This window comes from Carettochelys insculpta, chromosome 3, assembly GCF_033958435.1.
Source record: "Carettochelys insculpta isolate YL-2023 chromosome 3, ASM3395843v1, whole genome shotgun sequence".
Classification (NCBI taxonomy): Eukaryota; Metazoa; Chordata; order Testudines; family Carettochelyidae; genus Carettochelys; species Carettochelys insculpta.
In genome coordinates, this window is record NC_134139.1 from 149,973,316 (window position 1) to 149,992,816 (window position 19,501).

The window sequence follows — 19,501 nt, forward strand, 5'->3', positions numbered from 1 at the left end:
TAGCCGATTTGGGATCCCCAGAAAAATTTCAAATTGCCAAAGCTGCAGGGCTGGAGGAGCCCTCGCTCCCTGCCACAGTCCCGTGGCGTGGGGGTAGGTGGGGGTACAGAGCTTTCCTGGTCTCAGGCCTGCAGGGGGGGAGGGAGGTAGTGGGAGAAAGGAGGGAGTAGAGGCAGGACCTTGGAGTAGAAGAGGCGGAGTGAGGACAGAACAAGGGTGGGGTTGGAGGAAACAGGTGGAAGGGGGCAGGTCCATGGGTTGAATGGGAGTGAGGCCCTGGGTGGAACAGGGGAGGAGATCTGGGCTCCCAGCTCCAGCCAGAACAGGAAGGTCTCCTGTGCCCCTGGTCAAGGCTGAGAGCTTAACTCTGGCATGGACTGACCTTTCAGTCACCCTCCCACCTCGGCTCCAATTGAGCTTTCAGGCTCTGCCTCAGCTGGGGCCATGTGAGGAGGGGCCAATCTATCTGCTCTTACCCTCCTCCCTGGTCCTGACTAAATACTCAGCCACTCCCCTGGAGCCATTGAGGAGGGAGAGTTATGAGAGCAGAAAGTAGGGGTGGGGCCTAGGTTGGAAGAGGCAGCATGGGAGGTTAGCCTCCCCCAGGGGAAGTTTCATCTGTCACTCATGCTCATCCACTTTGTCTCATAAAAATTGTTGTTCAGTTATTAGTTTTCCCTTATGTCTCCCAGCTAATACCATTTCAGTCCTTTTGTAGCTCATTCATATCAACCCAGACATGCTTGCCTTGGCCCAGAGGAGAAATTAACATCTTCCGTGTTATTAGGTCACAATATACAAGTAGATGGGGAAATTAAGTCACACGCATGGCTGTGTTGATTTGCGTCAGTTGAGGATCTGGCCCCAGATTTTTTTAAAACTTTGTCTAAATGGACGCTAATTATTACAGCGTTCCCTTGCTTGTGAGCTTACACTTTGTTCATTGACTAATCTATGGCTACATCTACGCTACAGAGATCTTTCAGAAGAAGCTCTTCTGGAAGATCTCTACCAAAAGAGCTTCTTTTGAAAGAGCGCATCCACGCACAAAAAAGTGGCTCAAAAGAGTGATCTACTCTTTCGAAAAAGAGCATCCACCCAGCCCCAACTCTTCCAAAAGAACGGGCCAGGGATTGAAAAATCAGGCCCCAGGAGGACTGCTCTGTCGAAAGAAGGGCACTGAGGAGCATCTACATGTTTTCTTTCAAAAGAAGCTTTCAAAAGAAGGTTCTTTTCCTGAAATGAGACAGAATCTTTTGAAAGATTTTTTCAAAAGAAGGGGGCTCTTTCAAAAGGGCCCATGGAGCATCTACCCACAAAATGCGTTCTTTCAAAAGATTTTGATTGAATTCTGAAAGAACGCAGTTTGTGGGTAGATGCTCCATGAGCTCTTTTAAAAGAGCCCCCTTCTTTCGAAAAATCTTTCAAAAGAACTTGCTAGTGTAGATGCAGCCTGTGTGAATTGTTGTTTAGTGCTTCATTTGTATATGACAACAAAAAAGTTCTGTCATATTATAACAGCCACATAGAATGTATGACTGGAAGGGACCTTGAGAGGTCATGGAATACAGACCTTTGCAGTGAGGCAGGGCCAAGTATTCCTCGGCCATTCCTGACAAGTGTTTGTCCAACCTATTCATAAAACCTCCAATAATGGGAATTTCACAGGCACCCTTGGAAGCCTATCCAAGTTTAACAATCCTTCTGTTTGGAGACATTTTCCTGATATCTAACCCAAATCTCTTTTGCTGAAGAATAAGTTCATGACTTTTTGTCCTGCCCTCCATGGACAATTGATCACCATCCCCTTTATAACTCCCTTAATATCTGTAGACTATCAGATACTACCTCAGTCACCTTTTCTCAAAGTTGAACATGCCAGTTTTTAACCTTTCTTCGTAGGTCAGGTGTTCTAAACATTTTATTGTTTTTTTGCTCTCCTCTGGACTCTCTCTCGTTTGTCCACATGTACGTAGAGTTTGGCGCTCAGAACTGGTCTCAGCACTCCAGCTCAGTTCTCCTCAGTGCCACGCAGAGAGGGACAATTATGTTCATAGCTCCTGGTAATATGCCCCAGAATGATGTGACACAAAAAAGCAACATGAGTCCGCACAAGAAATCTGGCATATGCAGGTACCTTATCTAGTCTTTTATGACCCTGTTGGGGTTTCTGAACAAAACTGCTCAACTGGTCATGAGTTAAACTTAACTATTTTGTGCACCTTAATTTCTAAGACTTCAGTTATCTTTTTGCAGAGGTCACTTTTTAGTATGTTATTATTAGCTATGTAATGTAACAATAGAGACAAAGTAAATTTAAATGCTCCCTTTGGAGAGGAAACATGGTTGTGAAGTTTAAAACTCATTACAACCACACAAACTGAATAGCCCTATCTGAAAGGAAACGAAATACAGTGTTTATTTTTCCATTACAAACCTGAGCCCAAAAGATTTCCTGAGCTTTGCAGGTATTGTTCGTGCTCATAATGGAGACCTGTTTTTAGAAAACATTCTTGTGATTAGTATGCTGCACAGACTTTCAGGAAGTTAGTAGCTATTGTATACCTGTATCACATATTGTCTGGGTGGAAATACTCCTACAATCCAAACAACCTCATTATGAGGCTCTCTTTCTTAAAAACACTCGACTGGATGTTAAGGAGGAATGGAGAGTTTGATATCACAATCATCAAGACTGGAGATGATGAAGAAGGCATTCATAAGAAGGTATCTCCATTACCAACATTGAACGCACGCGGGAGAAGCTAAAAACTTATCCTAGTTTGTCACGTTCCTTCTTACTCTGTCCTCTAGGAAACTTACACTCAAGGTACATGCTTTCATAAATATTAATTAGTCTTCCAGATAACTCTCACATTAAATCAAGATTTGCCTCAAAACTCTTGTGCTCTCACATGAACTAACAGAACACTGAGAGATAAAATAGAGATGCTGGAAAAATGTAGTTAGCAGATCACATCAGTTTAAGCACTGCAGTGCCCTGACAGTAGGACAAGTACTTTAAGACTGTATTAAATTTATAATCAATATTTTAATTAATTGGTTTCCAAATACAAACTTGTTGACATGGGTGAGCTTTGCAGCACTCTTGCCCTGAGCATGGCTGTTCATCTCGGTACTCAGAATGAAAACATGGCTCTTCCTCTTAGTAATTCAGCTGTAGATCTTGTGTTCATCTAAATAGTTTTACCTGGTTAGAAAATGAATCTTTATGGATTTTTTTGCCTCTCTAGGTGGAGATGAGATCTCGCAACCAAGGTGGAGAAAGGTCTCCTAATGGACATTTCTCCAGTTCTAAGCCCATCATCAGCAAGGCAGAGAATGAAAATTTTCAGGAAGATGCCAAGAAAAAGAACAAATCCCATCGAAAGGAAGAGGAGGTCGTGGTCTCAGGGACTGTGAAACGACACTTAAAATCACCAGCACCTGGTGAACGAAAGCACAAGAAATCCATAGAGCTTTCTAAAGAGGACTTAATCCGGCTCCTCAGTATAATGGAAGGAGAACTGCAGGTAAATCAAACATCTTCTCTCTTGTATAACTCTTCCGTGTATTCTCCTTGCTATGCTCCTCTGACGGTAGGTCTGCGCTTGGAACTGGGGGAAAAAATTCCCAGTTCAAGGAGGCATGCTCACACCTGCACTCATTTAGCTAGCTATTACCCTACAAACAGAGTGCAGCCACAGCAGTGCAAGCAATACAACAGACTAGCTGCCCTGAGCATGTGTCTGTGAGGCTACATCTACACTGCAAAGTTATTTTAAAATAACTTTGCAAGCACCTACTCTATGCCCACGCTATTTCAAAATAGATGCGAAACAGCGGGCGTGTTATTTTGGATTTCATAAGTCTCATCGCAGGAGGAATAACGCCTTTTTCAAAATAGCTAAAATAGCTGCTATAAAAACAAGTTTTGAAATGGGCCATCATGGCACCCAATGGCACTTTTTCGAAATAGGCCTTATGTGTCTGAGTGAAATAACTGGGTGCTATTTCAAAATACATTCTTGTGTGCAGCAGTGTTATTTGAAAATCAGCTCTTTTGGAGTGGCTATTCCATAGTGGATTATTTCAAAACAAAGTTGCTGTGTAGATCTAGCCTGAGAGACTTAGGGCTGGTTGTGCAGCCATGGCTATGCCATATTTTTAGCATACTTGCCTCAAAAGAGCTAGCGTTAGGATGTCTCCTCCATGCATCACACCCCTCAGCTCTAAATGTAGACATACTCTGTCAGACTGAGTTATAACAAAGGACTAGAAAGGAGGAATGCCAAACGGGATTGTGCAGACTGAAATGCTTACTGAAGTGCAGAAGTCGCTATAAAGTACAGCCTTATTTAAATTCTCATCAGCGATTTGCAGACACTTAAGTGTGAAGAGTTGCAACCACCAGTGAGAAGAAAGAGAGAACTATTAAGAGGCCTAAAGAGAGCAAGCATGTGGGCAGAGAACAACCAAACGAGATTCAGTTTGGAAAGATGCAAACAAGTAGTACGGGGAAAAGAGCCTGGAGTACAGTTATTCAGTGCAAGGGAGAGACCTGTAAATCATAATGCTGGAGAAGAATGTGCGAGTGGCAGTGAGCAAGACACAAAACAATTTAGCCTTTTACAGTGTACTTGTGTGGTATGTTTGTGAACCACAGCAACATTCCAAAACCGAGACCCATCTTCCTGTCTTAGTTTACACATTTAATTCCAGATGGATGGTGCAATAACAGGGGAAATGGGATTTCTTTTCATAGTGGCAGACCCTCTCAGCCTCCTCCTAAAAGCACCCAGGTGTAACATTTAAATGAGGTCAGCAGCTTTATTATCCCCAGCCCCTTCTTTCCAGTGAACCACTCTCACGCTGCACTTTTCTGTGCCCTGCTTTTCCTGAAAGCCACCTTCACTGGACTTTTCCTTTCATTTTGGACTGACTCCTGTTGTCTTTCCATTAACCCACGGGCAGGAAACAATGATGATGTGAGTGATGAACCTCTCAGTTCAGAGAGAAACCCGAGTTACTCTTCCACCTCATAAACATGAGGCCCAAGGTCCTCACTGAACTCCATTATTCCATGCAGTATTGCATCACCAAAATACGAAGGCACAGTCTATGGTGCATTGATCAGTTGCTTTCTTAGTAGATACGTAGTAAAGAAAAACACCTTGCCAGGAAAGAAGAAAAAACAGTGGGTTTTTTTTTTCATTTAGTGGCAGAAACTAAATTGTTCTCTTCTTCTCAACTTTAACAACAAAAGGCACCCTTTCCAGGGGAACAACCCTGTTTTTTCAATAACAAATGAAAATAAAGACAGACACGGCCTGATTCAGTTTTACGGAAGTTATGTTATTGCTTTGGGGATAGAATATCACTCGCCATGAGTGCTATTACAAATGGGAAGAATGAATCTTGGATGAGATTTGCAACAGTGTTTGAAAACATCAGCTTGGGTGTGTTAATTTTTGCTGAACAAAACTGTAACACAGTTCTAGTGCTGAATGCAGCCTGATCCGATTAATTGTGTAGCCTATGAATGGGTTCCAGGAGCAGAAATCAGTTCAGTGGTTTGCATGTATCACTGATGGGAGAGGGGCAAAGTACACTTGTGTTGTTAAGGTGCAAGCCTGGATGGCAGAAGATTTGCTTCTATTTTTGACTCTGTTGTAGAAGCCCACCTCACTGGGGTTCAGTCACCTACAGCCTGATGCCCAGTGCTTAATTTTTGAAGAGCTAGGCTTGGCAGTTCACAGCTCCGGCACCTCTGAGCTCTTGGCCAACAGCCACCACTCTCTGGCTGCCCAGTTCTGAGTGGAGCAACACCGCCAGCAGCTGCAGCAGCGCAGAATCTCTTTCATTACAAATGCAGCAATCCGGTCAGGCTTCCCTTCATATAACTCCTGTGGACCTCACTGGAGCACATATTAAAACATTAGAAACCTGTATAAACGTAGTATAAAATATCAGTCTTCAATCTGTCTCTCTCACGGTGAGCACAGAAAGACTAAAGGCCTCATCCATCTTCTCACTATCCTATATGGCAACTGAGCACAATCATCATCTGAACTACAGTAGCAGCCAAAATCCTCAGTCAAGATTGTAGTCCCATTGTGCTAGACACTATTCAAATAAGAGAGCCCTTGCCACAAAGAGCCCAGGATCCGCAGATGCGTATCTACCCCACAAGGGGACTGGAGCTAAAGTTGTTTGTGAAGTCCTTTGATCTCCTCCGAAGGAAGGTGCTATTGGAGTGAAAAGAGGTAATTCTTAACCCATAGCATGTTGAATTTGACTTTAAAAACTAATTTAAATTATTTACCCATTTATGCTGAATATATTGAATTGTTAATAGAGTGGGCAAGCCAAAGACACCTGGTTTGTGATGACGGCTTGCCTTTGCAACAATAAATGAGGACAAGACAAAGAAGTATCATGCCAGGGTGAACATTCTGGCATTACTCCCCATCTGTCACAGTCACCTACTCCACTGTATCCTTTTGTGTGTTTTCTTTTTCAGATGTGTATATTCACAGGTAGTGGCTTGACTAGTGTTTTGATTCATAAAGCAAAATTACACTCTGGGTTTAACTTGTTGTCAAACCTTCTGGATTGTCCAGGTTACATTATTTAGCTGGTCTCTAGAACAAGTGACTCCTGTTAGCCACTGAAGTCTCTGCTGCCATGGTTTAGCTGCTTTATAAACCTGCTCATGATATCAGCACAGGGTCCAGGATGTGTAAAATGGGGTGTACAGCCTTGCCTTTGAAAACCATTTAAATACCAGCAGAATGAACAACACGTAAGTAAATGTGGCACGTTTTCATTGAGAGAGTGACTGGTAGCTTTGCATTTAGCATTAGCCAATATTTTTCGCAAAAAGTGCCATAAAGCCTTTACTATCTACCAGACAACAGATCCAATTTATCACATTTTTAAAAATGCAGCAACCATTAGTATTCTGTTGCATTGCTCTTGATAGTGATAATGAAACCTTAATATGGGATGTGAATCCCTAACTTCTGCTCCAAGGTGTGAAAATGCCTACAAACTAAATGGACATCTGCTAACAGTGATACTTTTAACTTAAAAAAACAAACAAAAACCCCATGACAATGATCTTCAATAGCTTGCCTGATTTTTGGTTCCTAGAGCCAAGTCAGGCACTTTGATTTGTCTGCCCCATATTTATGTACAGAGTTTACAGAAGAATAGGATTTCATAAACCGTTAAATTCACCTAGTTCCTAACTATTGTTCCGTAAGAAAGCAGGAGGAAAAATACCTTTACAAACTTGTAGCATTTAGAGCTCTTCCCAGGATTCATGAGGAAGGGAGCCTTAAGGATAGCCTCTCCTGGAGGGAATAAGAAATAAACAAGCTTATCACAAGAACTAATTTAAACATCCACACACAGTTTGATACAATAGCTATTATGCTACAGTATCTTACTGCTTACAGAAAGCAAGCAGGGATTATGTAGTCTTTATCCAGCTGCCTCATGCACAGAGGTAAAAATTTGGAAGGGATGTTTCTCCTATAACAGGGAATAAGTGTCAGGAGGTTTTTAAAGTATGAGACTTTGATTTTAAAAGAAGCCTGAAATACAGACAGATGCAAAACAATAATATCCCTGCACCTGACAATTTCAGTGATTTCGGTGACACAAAAGGCCTAAACTACCATTACTGAACAGTGCTAGCATCAGGGTCTTTCCAGCTCAGGTGTCATACTATCTGTGGTTCGCAGACTTTTGTCAGATGAATCTACATGTTTGTACTGGCAAGAAAATATTCCCTCTATCCTTTCCAAATAGCAGACATTAATCTGCATCGATATCCACCCTGATGTTAAACATTTCCTGATCAGGGCCTGAAAGGAAACAGGAAGCAGCATGTACACATTTTACCAGCCTCCCTCCTATTTTGGTTAAAAACAATAATAAAATCTCATTTGGAAACACAGTACTCCCCTTGGAATAATTATTTTATTTTTAAGGAGCCAGGTTTTTCCTTTACTGCCCACCAGAGTAGGAAACTACCTACCAAGCTTAAAATCTACACTTCACGCCAATTAAAGTAGAAGCTCTACTCTACAGTAGCATGATTCCCTAGTGTGGGCACTGGTATGTATCAGACACAGCTCAAAAGTTACCAGTCGTGTTTGTCTCTTGCAGTCTTTCAACGGGCCATATCTGCGATACCACTTTTGTCAGTATAAATTATGTTGCCCAGAGGTGTGAAGAAAACTGTCCCTAAGCGACATAAATTAGACCACCAGAAGCGCTGATGTGGACAGTGCTATGGAGAGAGGAGAGCTTCCCCCGTTGATAAAGCTACCACTGCTTGTGGAGGTGTTTTTAATATGTGACATATGTTCCTACCCTGAGGAACCTTCATTCTTACAAAAGGTCAAATGTAACATCTTTTTAGTAACCTGCTGTCAAAGGTGTAAACATTGTGTGATAGATGCCAACCTGTCAGAGTAACATCCTTTGCTTAAGCGACTCTACCCATATGTACAGGAAATATTTTTCTTTATCCTTTTAAAAGAGGTTTCATTTTACAATTAATTTTTGTGCTCATGAGCCATGATGCTGAAACAGTGCTGGAGGCTGGGAGTAGGGCCATGGGTTTAGGAAGGGGAGACGTGGAGAGGTGTAAGAAGGCCAATACTGGGGCTGCAGCTGGGGGTGGGACCTGGGGCCTGGGCCAAGCGTGGAATCCCAGGTGGGAGCCCCACATGAAACCTGGGAATGCTGCAGCACCCCCAATTCCTGTGCTTATGCTCACAATAGGTGCCTGATGGAGCACCCTGAAGAATGGAGTTCTTCATGTCTCTTAAGAGCAATAGGCCCAGCACAGTCAATGGCTGTGCAAGCATCTGCAATAGCACCACATCCCAGGTTGAAGGGGCCACTTTTTGATGTGTCCATTCAATCGCTGGCATCTCTGCCCAGAGCACTAATCCAAGTCTCATTTGTAAGGTAAACCCCTGTGCACTAGGAACCGGACTAAGGCGACCAGTTCACATTATGTGTAAGTATTGGTTTTAACCTATAAACTTCTAAAGGCTTTAGGCCTAGGTCTGTGAGGCACTGCATTTCTTCCTGCGTTAGACTGTATCAATTGTATACATGCCTGGCGCTTGAGCTAGTACTTCCAGTCATAAAAGCGAGGGGGCTGATAGCCAGGCAGTTTCCATGGGAGTCCTTGAGTAAGGTCTTAGCTACCCTGAGGTTTTGCCTGCCCTAGTCACAGCCATCATTGCCAAGCCTTTGGTGAGCTGCAGTGACCTGTGTCAGTAAAGCCAAACAGAAGCCATTAACTGTGGAGTGTTCCTTTGCTTGAAACTGGAATAAGGGGTGTTGGTATAAATCATGCTTCTCCTTGCTTATGCTAAGGGCTTGCTCTGCTGTAGCTGCAAGGCCACAGGAATGCACTTCTCTCTCTGGCAGAACCAGAGCTTGTTGAATTCAGGACAAGCTGCAAGATCCAATGATCTATTGTCTTGGGCATGTCAATGAGAGGTATACTGGAATGGTTTGTCATGGAACTAGGGCTGAGAAGCACCTTACTCCCCCCTGCCTCTGGTGATAGGGTGTCTTGCCTGTGGTAGCTGGGTGCAAGCTTCCTAATACCACCAACCAGTCAGACACTCTCAAGCACTCTCCTCTGGGCTATTCCAGCTCTGTATTTGTCTGGAAGTTAACGGTAGGTGCACCCTGATGTCCAACTGCCCTTGAATTGTTCCCCAGTAAGATCCAGCCCCTGGCACTGGCCACTTGCTGAAATTCTAGCTCCTCTGCTCACAAGTGAGTAGTGTACCCCAGTTTACTAGTTTTGCCTCAGATCACTGCTCCTGTGTAATGAACAATGCATTTAATAAAACAAAAGAAAGAATAGAGGTTTCTCTAGAAACAAGCAAGAGCGAGGGAAACAAATGGCTACAATATACAATGAACTAATAAACTGCAAGTATGACCTACACTTGTAGTTTGTAACCTTTCATAGCTAATAAAGAAATTTTCTCCACCATGCACCTTCACCCTCCAACATTTAGTCTGTTGTGGAGCTGACTTACTTCACAGGAGCCTGGCTCCAGTCTTTCATGAAACGCTCCCAGACAGCAACATGTCTTCTCAATGAACGGGTACGCAGTGTCCTCCTCCACCCTGTGATAAACTGCGTCAGTCTTTTGTTTCTGTTCACAGTCAGTGCATTCCCCTGTCTGCTGTAATGTTTCTTTTGTACCTCCAGGTGGTTTCAATTGTTTGCAGTTGTCTGATATTTCTTCATTGGACAATTGTTCTGGGATGGGGGCAAAGGTAGACAATTGAACCTGACATTACATCACCGGCCAAGCCAGGAAGAGTGCTAACTCCATGTCATTTGAATGGGCCATCACTGAGACACATGAGTCTCTGCTGGTTAACTTTTACTTTAAGACCATAAGGCAGTTTTCAATATAAATCCATTGTTCCTTAAATATTATCTGTATACCTCTCATATTGGTAAATTACAACCTGACATCCTACCCCTCATGGACAAATACAATGAAAGTGGTGATTCGTATGTAGTGAGTTTGTCTGGTCTGATATAGGAGCTCCTTGTAAAGAACAGTGAACCCTGTCCCCTACTGACACCAATGGGCCACTGTGTCACATATGCTGAAGACTTTAAGGGTTAATTGTTCTACTGTTTGTTAAGATCCTTGAGAGAGATTTAGGTAGTTCTAGCTGGAGAAAGGAATGACCGCTAGAGGATGGAGGGAAATCCCCTTTCCTTACAAATTCAAATAGTATGTGCATGTGTGTACTTAGTGCATACTTGAATGGTGTTTAAAGGTGCTTAATTGTACCAATTTCCCGTCCATCTGTTTAATAAATAAGTCAGATTGGGAAATTACTACAGCCTTTTCTTGCTAGATCCTTTCATCCTGCTTTCTTTGCATTGTGTATTAATACATTCCATTCTACTCTGCATTTCTCTCTCTGCCACTATCTGGCATTCACTCCTTCCTTAGCTTGCTTTCTCTTTTTTTTTTCCCCCAGCAACGTTCTCCACAATGGTCTGTTTCTTTCCTCTCCAATCTTCTTCATCCTTGGTCCCCAAATCTAATCCCACTCCAGTCTCACTTATCCCTATATGTACTTCTCCCATCATCCCTCTCCTTTCAGTGATCAAGACTCTGTCTCCAGACTCCTGTTTTCCAGCAGCACAAAGTCTAACGTGCTTCTACCATCCTCTCCAGTTCTGCTCTCAGCAACTAGCTGACGTAGTCTTGGAACCATTGGCTGTTATCTTTGAGAGCACCTGGAAGACAGTTGAGATTCCAGAGGCTGAGGAAGGACAAATATGTCAGCTACCTTTTAAAACTGAAACAAAGAGGACCTGAGCGTTATAGACCAGTCCGCTTAACTTTGATACTTAGAAAGATACTGGAAGAAATTGTTAAACAATCAGTCTGAGAGCACCTAGTGATAATAAGTAATCATGAACATGGATTTGTCAAGAACAAATCATGGCAAACCAACCTAATTTCCTTCCTTGGCAGGGTTATTACTCTAGTGGATAGGAGGGAAGCTATAGACTGTTTAGTGAATCTTTTCAGTCCCATGTGACTTTCTCATAAGTAAAGTAGGGCCATGCAGTATACATGAAATTACTACAACGTTGTTGCAACTTGGGTGAGGTCCAGAACCTTAACAGATCTAGACCGTGAGAAACCTATGATGAAGTGGGGTCAGGAACCATGGAGAGCACTGATGAGTTCATCTAGCTGAGCTACAAGCAGAATTCAAATACTTGCAGCAACCCAGATAGTCTTCAACAAATAGTTCTTGCTGCCTCCTGCAAGAAGTTCATGTCTTGCTTATGGAGATAAAAACATTGTTACTTTGAGATAAACATTCAGGATTTAGCAAATTTGTGTTGTGACCTATGGATCAGAAACCTGGACACTCACAGGAGGGTTTGGAATGGCTCAAGGGAATCCATATGGCAGTCCACAACTAGTGGAGTCCTTCAGGAATCTGTCCTCGTTCTGGCGCTGTTCAGTATTTCAAAGTTGAGAGTAGTCTTATGAAATCTGTGATGATGCCAACTTGGGAGAGTTACAAGCACTTTCAAGAGGCTGAATTCAAAATGGCCTTGTGGTGAGGCAGTTGCCCCACACTGGCTGAAGAGGGGTTAAAGCAACCCCAAGGAGGTTGGGCAGGGGCTAGCCAAATAGAAAAGGGTTTGTAGGAGCAGCCAATCAGGAGAAGGTTGCGGGAGGCAGACAATCTGGCCAGGCTGGGCCATATAAGAATAGCTGCTGAGCTGAGCAGGTTGAGTCACTCTGTGGACTTTGAGGCGGGAAGACTGGCTGCCCTGAAGGAGGGAGAAGAGAGACCCTCATGTACAGAGTGGAGCTGGGCTAGCACAGGGAAAGATTAGTGAGATCCCAGGTCACCCCTGCCAGACTGAGGCCCTGGTATAAGGGTGGAGAAGGTGCTTGTGCTATGTGGAAGTGGCCCAGTGAAACAGCTGGCAAAGGTTGAAGGTGACACAGAACATGACTGCTGGCTGGAGAGTTCCACTGCACCTTGGCCACACTGGTCACCGAGGGAAGTGGGTAAAGTGTGGACTGCGGTGTGTTACTGGGGCAGGTGCCTAGACCTTGAGCTGCAGCCTAGCACTGAGGAAATGTGAGGTATATGCAGAGCAACAGAAAAAAGGAGGAAGATAAGATTAATGGCTGGAGAGAGAACTGTCATAGAATCACACGGTTGGAAGAGACCTCAGGAGTTCATCAAGTTTGACCCCTGCTGAAAGCAGGACAAATCTCAATTAAATCATCCCCGTCAGAGCTTTGTCAGGCTGGGCTTTAAAGACCTCTAAGGAAGGAGATTCTACTGCCTCCCTGGGTAACCCATTCCAGAACTTCACTATTCTCCTAGGCTGTGTCTACACTTGCCCCCAACTTTGCAGGGGGCATGGTATACAGGGCCACAGGAGATTGCTAATGAAGTGCTGCGGTGAATACACAGCACTTCATTAGGCTGATTTTCCCCCGTGGTAACCGTGAAGCATCATACTTCAAAGTGCTGGCATGCATGTAGCTGCAGGCACTTTGAAGTGCCCGTGCTACTTCGAAGTCCCTTTACCCTTCAAAATTTTGTGGCTACACACATGCCAGCACTTCGAAGTCTGATGCTTCAAAGTTGCTGTGGGGGAAAATTAGCCTAATGAAGTGCTGCATAGTCACTGCAGCACTTCGTTAGTAATCTCCCATGGCCCTGGTTACCATGCCCCCTTCAAAGTTGGGGGCAAGTGTAGACCCAGCCCTAGTAAAATAGTTTTTCCTAATATCCAGCCTAGACCTCCAGCATTGCAACTAGAGCAGATTGCTCCTTGAGGAACCCCTCCAGGATTTCTCATGAGTTTCATTTACTTAGGTTAAATGAATAGCAGAAGAATGAAAGCGCTAGCAGAGTGAAGTAGGAAAAACCACAGCATCAGGGAGGAGACCTTGAAATGGCTTATGCACCTATGACTGCATCTAGGGAAGGTTGCTATGCAGGTGCCATACACAAGAGAGTGAGAGTGCAAAAATCATATTGCTATGAAGAGTTAAACTGTTCCCTCAGATCTGCTGGAATGTATATTGCTTTTTCTAGCAACTCCTGTTTTTGACATGATACTAAACTACAGTGGAGTGGGAATGGCAAGTGCTTTAAGCAAGTTCTGCTTTTTTTTAACAATGGAATTGTTATCTGGGATAAATGCCATCAAATCATCAGTTTCGCTATACTCTATGAGCACTACCCCGCTTAAGCACTGTGGTTCAAGGCAATCCAAGCAAGCATACCAAAAGTCTTTGCTCACAAAAATTTAGAATTACAAAATGGAGTCCTGCTGTCTTTTCAAGAGACAGTCCAAAGACACAGTTCACTCAAGTATCACAGTCTAGTTCAGCCTTCTCCTGTCCCCACTGACATTTAGCTAGCTCATTACTAGTAAAAACTGCCTTAAAGCTAGATAATTGATTAGAAATTTGGCTTAAAAGAAATCCCTTGGTAGTTTTTAAGATGTTATCTCTAGTTAACCTTTACCCACCTCAACCACCAAATCTGCCCCTGCATCCCCAAGCTTTAACCTCCCCCCACAAACCTGCATCCCACCCCCAGGTTTAACCCCTCTGAGTCCCAAACTGCCCCCACATGCTCAGGATTTACTTGCCTCATCCAATGAGCTCCATGCTCTGCCACTGCTCCTCCAGGGCTGCTGCCTCCCCTGCCCCACTGCCCCCACCCCCCAGCCGCCTCCTTCTCAGCATAGCTGCACAGCTCTGGCAGGGGCAGGCTCGGCCGCCCTTCCCCCAGCTCTCCTGCAAGCTGACTTCCCCCATGCGGAGCATGCAGGCAGTGCCCTCCCCTGCCGGATTCCCCCTGCTGCAGCTGACTGCTCAATGGCTCTGGTGGCTGCCACTGCTTTAGCAAAAAAACTAAACTCCACTTAATAATGGGTTTTGTTAAAGCAGTGGCCGCCACCAGACCTGCAAGTGGAGTCACCAGTGGCAGCGCTCGGAGCTGCAAATGGCACCTTAAAGAGCTGCATGTGGCTCTGCAGCCGCATGTTGCCGACCCCTGAACTAGGATAAAGAAATGATATGTTATGTACCGGTGAAAGCAGGCAACACACATACCAGGCATGGCTGAACAGTGACTCATAAGCCATAGGCAGCTCTCTTGCAATTAAAGTATGGCTCCCAGAGCCTCCACATGCAGAATTCCCCATCTACCAGAAAGAGGGCGGAGCTCGGGGCTTCTGTCCTGCAGTGTGGTGGTGGTGGAGCTGGGGGCTTCTGCCAGAGGTAACTGCTGCCTACAATAGTGGGGAGGGGACACACAGTTTAAAGGTTTGGCTTGAGTCACACACAGCGGGGCACACCCTCCTCCATTTCCCTTGGAACAGGGCCATTCTTACCCATTCACAGAATATGCAGCTGCATAGGGCACCCAAAAATTTTGGCGCACCACTGGGTCTTAATGTCCATCCACTTGCCTCTTCTTATCCCTGTCCTGTAGTTCTGCTTCCTCCAGAGAGGATCTAGTTCCTTTACAAGTGAGAAAGCCTGCCCCAGCTATTAGCAGAACCTGTGAAAGAGCCTTTCAAGTGGTAAAGAAGCTATTTCACAGGTATTTGCCAACCCCCAGTATATACTGTCAGTGTCTGAATTTACTGTGTTAGCTTAAAATTGGTTTTAAGAATATTCCATTCGTGTGTTGCTGAAGATTATAAAGTCACGTCTCTAAGAAGTAGTCATCTCTCCTCCAGGCTGCCATTGGGCATAGGAGAACAAGTTTAATAATACTGTGCCGGGCTCCGTAAACCCTAAGAACATCCCTGCCTCACAGACCCCTCCCTTCAGAGCCCAGGTGTTACTTCCACATGAAGAGGCAATGGTACACCGCTGTGAGCTACAGGAAAGGGGCTCTGCTTTAGCTTCTGAGGGTGAGGTGGCAACAGAGGCTGCTGAAACCCCACAGCCCAGCAGGCATGCCGTAGCTGTCAAACTTCTGAAGATTATCATATGGAGTTCAGAGGCTCTATAAGTTTGGCCACCCAGATATAAATGCAAAGGAGTTCAGGCTGTGGTTCCAAAAGGTGTCAGAGATCTAGTAATCTGTCAGCACTGAATATCTTTTTGGGCTAACTCCAGGTTGGCTCTGGGGATCTCTGCTTCTGTTACATAGCTTCAGCCATGTCTGAGTCCAAACAGCAAAGAGACGAGAAAAATGTTATGTTCGCTATCTTTAGTCTCTCTTCCAGATTTCATACAGCTGGAGCCTGCCTTCTCACAGATAGCACCTTCATGGGCAGAAGGGGGCCTGAGTCCAGACTTTGTGGTTGTGATGGTCTACAATGGTCCACTGAGTCTTGATATTTCTTCTGGGTGTGGGGGAGAACCACTTTTCATCTCTAGCTACATATTCTAGCATGGAAAACAGACATTACAAATAAAATTAATGCACGCAGGATCTTACAAGCATTTTAATAGAATCTAAACACTAAACACGTTCTTACAAGTTCAACACGCATCTTGAACAATATTAACATACAGATGAGCTGATCTGGTTTCCAGCTACAAATCTGTCAGTTATCTGCTGACATCTGTAGCTGGTGCTTGGTTTACCAGTGTCACACATTTCTTTGGAAACATCCTTAGCCTTCTCTTCTTCGCCTTTCAGTATTGGTCCTAAGACTATAAAATGATATTTGTAATCTTCCTCTCAGAGGAGTTTATGGTTGAATTTTCATTGGTTTCCAGGGAGCAGCTTATGATCCACATACCTTTTTGTTCATTATAGCCTTTTGAAGTTAGTGGTTAAAAGGTGGAGGGTTGAACCGCTGATGTCAGAAAATATTTTCCCCTTCAGTTAATAGGGAATTGTGTAGTAACAACAATGGGAGCTGCCTGTATTATTTCCCATGTACTTCGCAAAAGGTTTAGTTTTTACTGGAGCATCATACCAGATTCTCTTACAACAAACAACAATTTTTATAGTTGCTCCAGCTCAAAAATACCTGGGATTCTTAAAGCAAACTTGAGGTGAATGTATGTATCAGAGGTCACAATGCAGGCCAGCAATGAGTCATCTGTCATTGATTAATGTTGAAGTTTGTGGCCCAGAGTCTGCTTTTATTGGCTTTACTGCCCTAATGGTGTACTTATTAAGTTTGCGTATCCTGCTCCTCAGGAGAGGAGCAGATAATATCTGGAAATCAAGCCTGATTTTTTTCTCTCACCAATGCAGCAAATATAAGCTTTCAACCCATTCCTGTGGGAATCTGAACTTTGAGAAAGTATTTGTATCTAGAATTACAGGCTCCACCTATTGGCTGATTTAAATGAGAGAAATGTAACATTTTCACTCGGGATTTGTTGGCTTTTCTGATACTCCTGTGTCTTATTGGCTTTGTCCTCAAGATTCTGCATGATGTTCAAAACATACAGCGAGTCTGATTTATTTTAGTGGTTGTATACAAGAGGCAGCAATGCCAAGCTATCACCCAAAATGGAGAATCATTGATACCTCCAAGGGATACCTTCCTCTAAACATGCCTATTGAGGTTTACAAATGAAATGTATCTGAGTCCTGGAAACGACAGATTCTTTTCCTCAGAGAATGTAGCTTGACGTCCCACCATACGCTTCTCCCCTACTAAAAAACAATAAAGTGCCTTTAGAAACATGTATGGTTCTTAACTTCTGATTATCCCTCTTCTGCATCTGAGAGAGACAGACAGATGTGTTCAGGTTTATAATCTAAAACTATTGCATGGAGGGCTGAAAAGGTAAATTACAGTGAAACAGAAAGTACGTCAAATTTCATTTGCTATTGTAGCATATGTTGGGAGGACCATATTTTTAAATAACATCCACTAACTCACTGTTAAATAGTTGGTTAATTCAATGCTGTTGTAGGTTTATTGCAGCTATCAGTAAACTTATGTTCATCCACATTCCTCCCCAAAGGAAGGGTTAGCTTGGTGGTTAGAGTATTGGCCTTGTAAATCTAGGCTTCTGAGCTCACTCCTTGAGGGGGCCTTCCAAGAGTCTGGAGCAGATTTAGGAGAGGGGGAAAAAAGAACAAAACAAAAACACATCCCAAGGGCTGGTGATAGCTCCTGCTGTGAGGGCAGGGGACAGAACTTGGTGATCTCTCAAGGTCCCTTCCAGCTCTATGAGTAGTGTGTGTATATATCTCCATATTATCGTGGCCTACACAACACTGAAAAACTGCTTGTTGAAGCTAAGGAAAGGGGCAACAAAATTGATTAGGGATTTGGAATAGGTGCCGTATGAAGAAAAATTAAAAAGATCAGGAGTTTTCAGCTTAGAATGGAGGAGAGACTAGGGGGGATATGATAGAGGTCTATAAAATCATGGTAGGTAGAGAAAAAGTGAATAAGGAAAGGTTATTTACTTTTTCCCCATACATAAGAACTAGGGGTCACCAAATGAGATTAATGGGTAGGAGGTTTAATACCAACAAAAAGAAGTTTTTCTTCACACAGTGCACGGTAGGCCTGTGGAACTCCTTGCCAGAGGATGCTTTGAAGAAAAGGACATTGGGAGGGTTCAAAAAATAACTAGATAAATTCATTGTCCATCCCTGGCTGTTAGCCAGGAGGGGTACAAATGGCGTCCCTAGCCTCTGTTTGTCAGACGCTGGAAGTGGATGATAGGAGTGAGGTCATTCAATGACTACTTCTTTTGTTCACTCCGTCTGGGGCATCTGGCATTGGTCAGTGTGGGAAGACAGGATACTTGGCTAGATGGACCTTTGGTCTGACCCAGTATGATCTTATGTTCTTAAGGAAGCACTTGGATAGGGCAAAGTTCTGTATGCAGTTCATTACCAGCCCCCTGTACTAGCACACATTTTTTGTTTGCCTGTGTCAAGCTCTGGGTTAAACTTGGAACTCACACAGGGCAGCAGCAGGGTTTCATCTGCATTTCTTCATGCTGGGGCACTGGGGCAAAAGAGTGCCCCCCCTTGTCCTCACTTGCTGCGGCCCCTGCAAGCTTAGAGATGGTGGACTTTTTCTAGGTACACACTATATTGATATGCAAAGCTTGCTTGTATCTTTGCCGTACTCACTGCTCATCCCCAACTCAGCTGCAGCATGCAAATGAACTAAGAAAGGGATAATGGGGAGAGATGATACCAATGTGATGGTGGCACCACTTATCAGTGAGCTGATTGCAATGTTCATAGGCTTTTCTCTTGTTTTTATGTTCATACCATCTGAGCATGTTATGTTTGGTTAGCTCTTTCGGCCCTGACCTTACATTTTGCTACCCCATTTTGGCTCAAGAAGCGAGCTAAAAATTCAGAGTATTGCAGGTTGTTCCAGCTAGAAGGTGATATTGTGGGGGGTCAGGAACTTTGCTTACATCTTGTTTGTTTACAAGGAATATACAAAGTCCTGTTTCCCTGAACACGGGAGGAACCAAAAAACAGAAGACAGATGTGACAGAGGCCACTTGAGGAGGAGTCTCCTGTTCTTTGCAAACAGTTCTCATCACCTCCGACCAAATAGACTCATTACACCAAACGTGTTACAGGCAATTTATCCATAAAGAGTAGCAGTTAAGGTATCTACAGACAGCTCAAAACTTGTCAAGATTCAAAGTAATCATGAAACATATGCATAAGTAGTATTTAAGGAATAATGTATTTATATTGAGAATGTACTCCATTGACTTGGAGTAGCAATGAGTGCCCTAGGGATAATATATGTCAGTGATAGCCCATTCAAGAGGGTGGAAATTGCCACCTCATCCTGTTCAGTCAGGTTACATCTAAACTACAGAGTTATTTCAAAATAAATTTCAAAATCTACAATTGTCTTGTTAAGAATGAGATCATCAAACAAAGTGTTCACTGTGATACCAAAGCCCACAGCAACCTTGAAATGTGCATAACATTCTTTATTGTGTGA

At 43.7% G+C, this 19,501-nt stretch overlaps 1 protein-coding gene across 3 annotated transcripts in view; it reads left to right on the plus strand.

The window, feature by feature from the left end:
• Nucleotides 1–19,501, plus strand: part of FILIP1 (filamin A interacting protein 1) — a 153,573-nt gene that overhangs the window by 42,802 nt on the left and 91,270 nt on the right. For 2 of the 3 annotated variants that reach the window (XM_074991003.1, XM_074991004.1), the window contains exon 2: nucleotides 3,255–3,533. In XM_074991003.1, the coding sequence (XP_074847104.1) occupies nucleotides 3,261–3,533 (273 nt within the window). In that variant the 5' untranslated portion in view covers nucleotides 3,255–3,260. Of the gene's footprint in view, nucleotides 1–3,254; nucleotides 3,534–5,814; nucleotides 6,267–19,501 lie in introns of those variants that run through there. The other variant, XM_074991005.1, reaches the window with a different exon arrangement.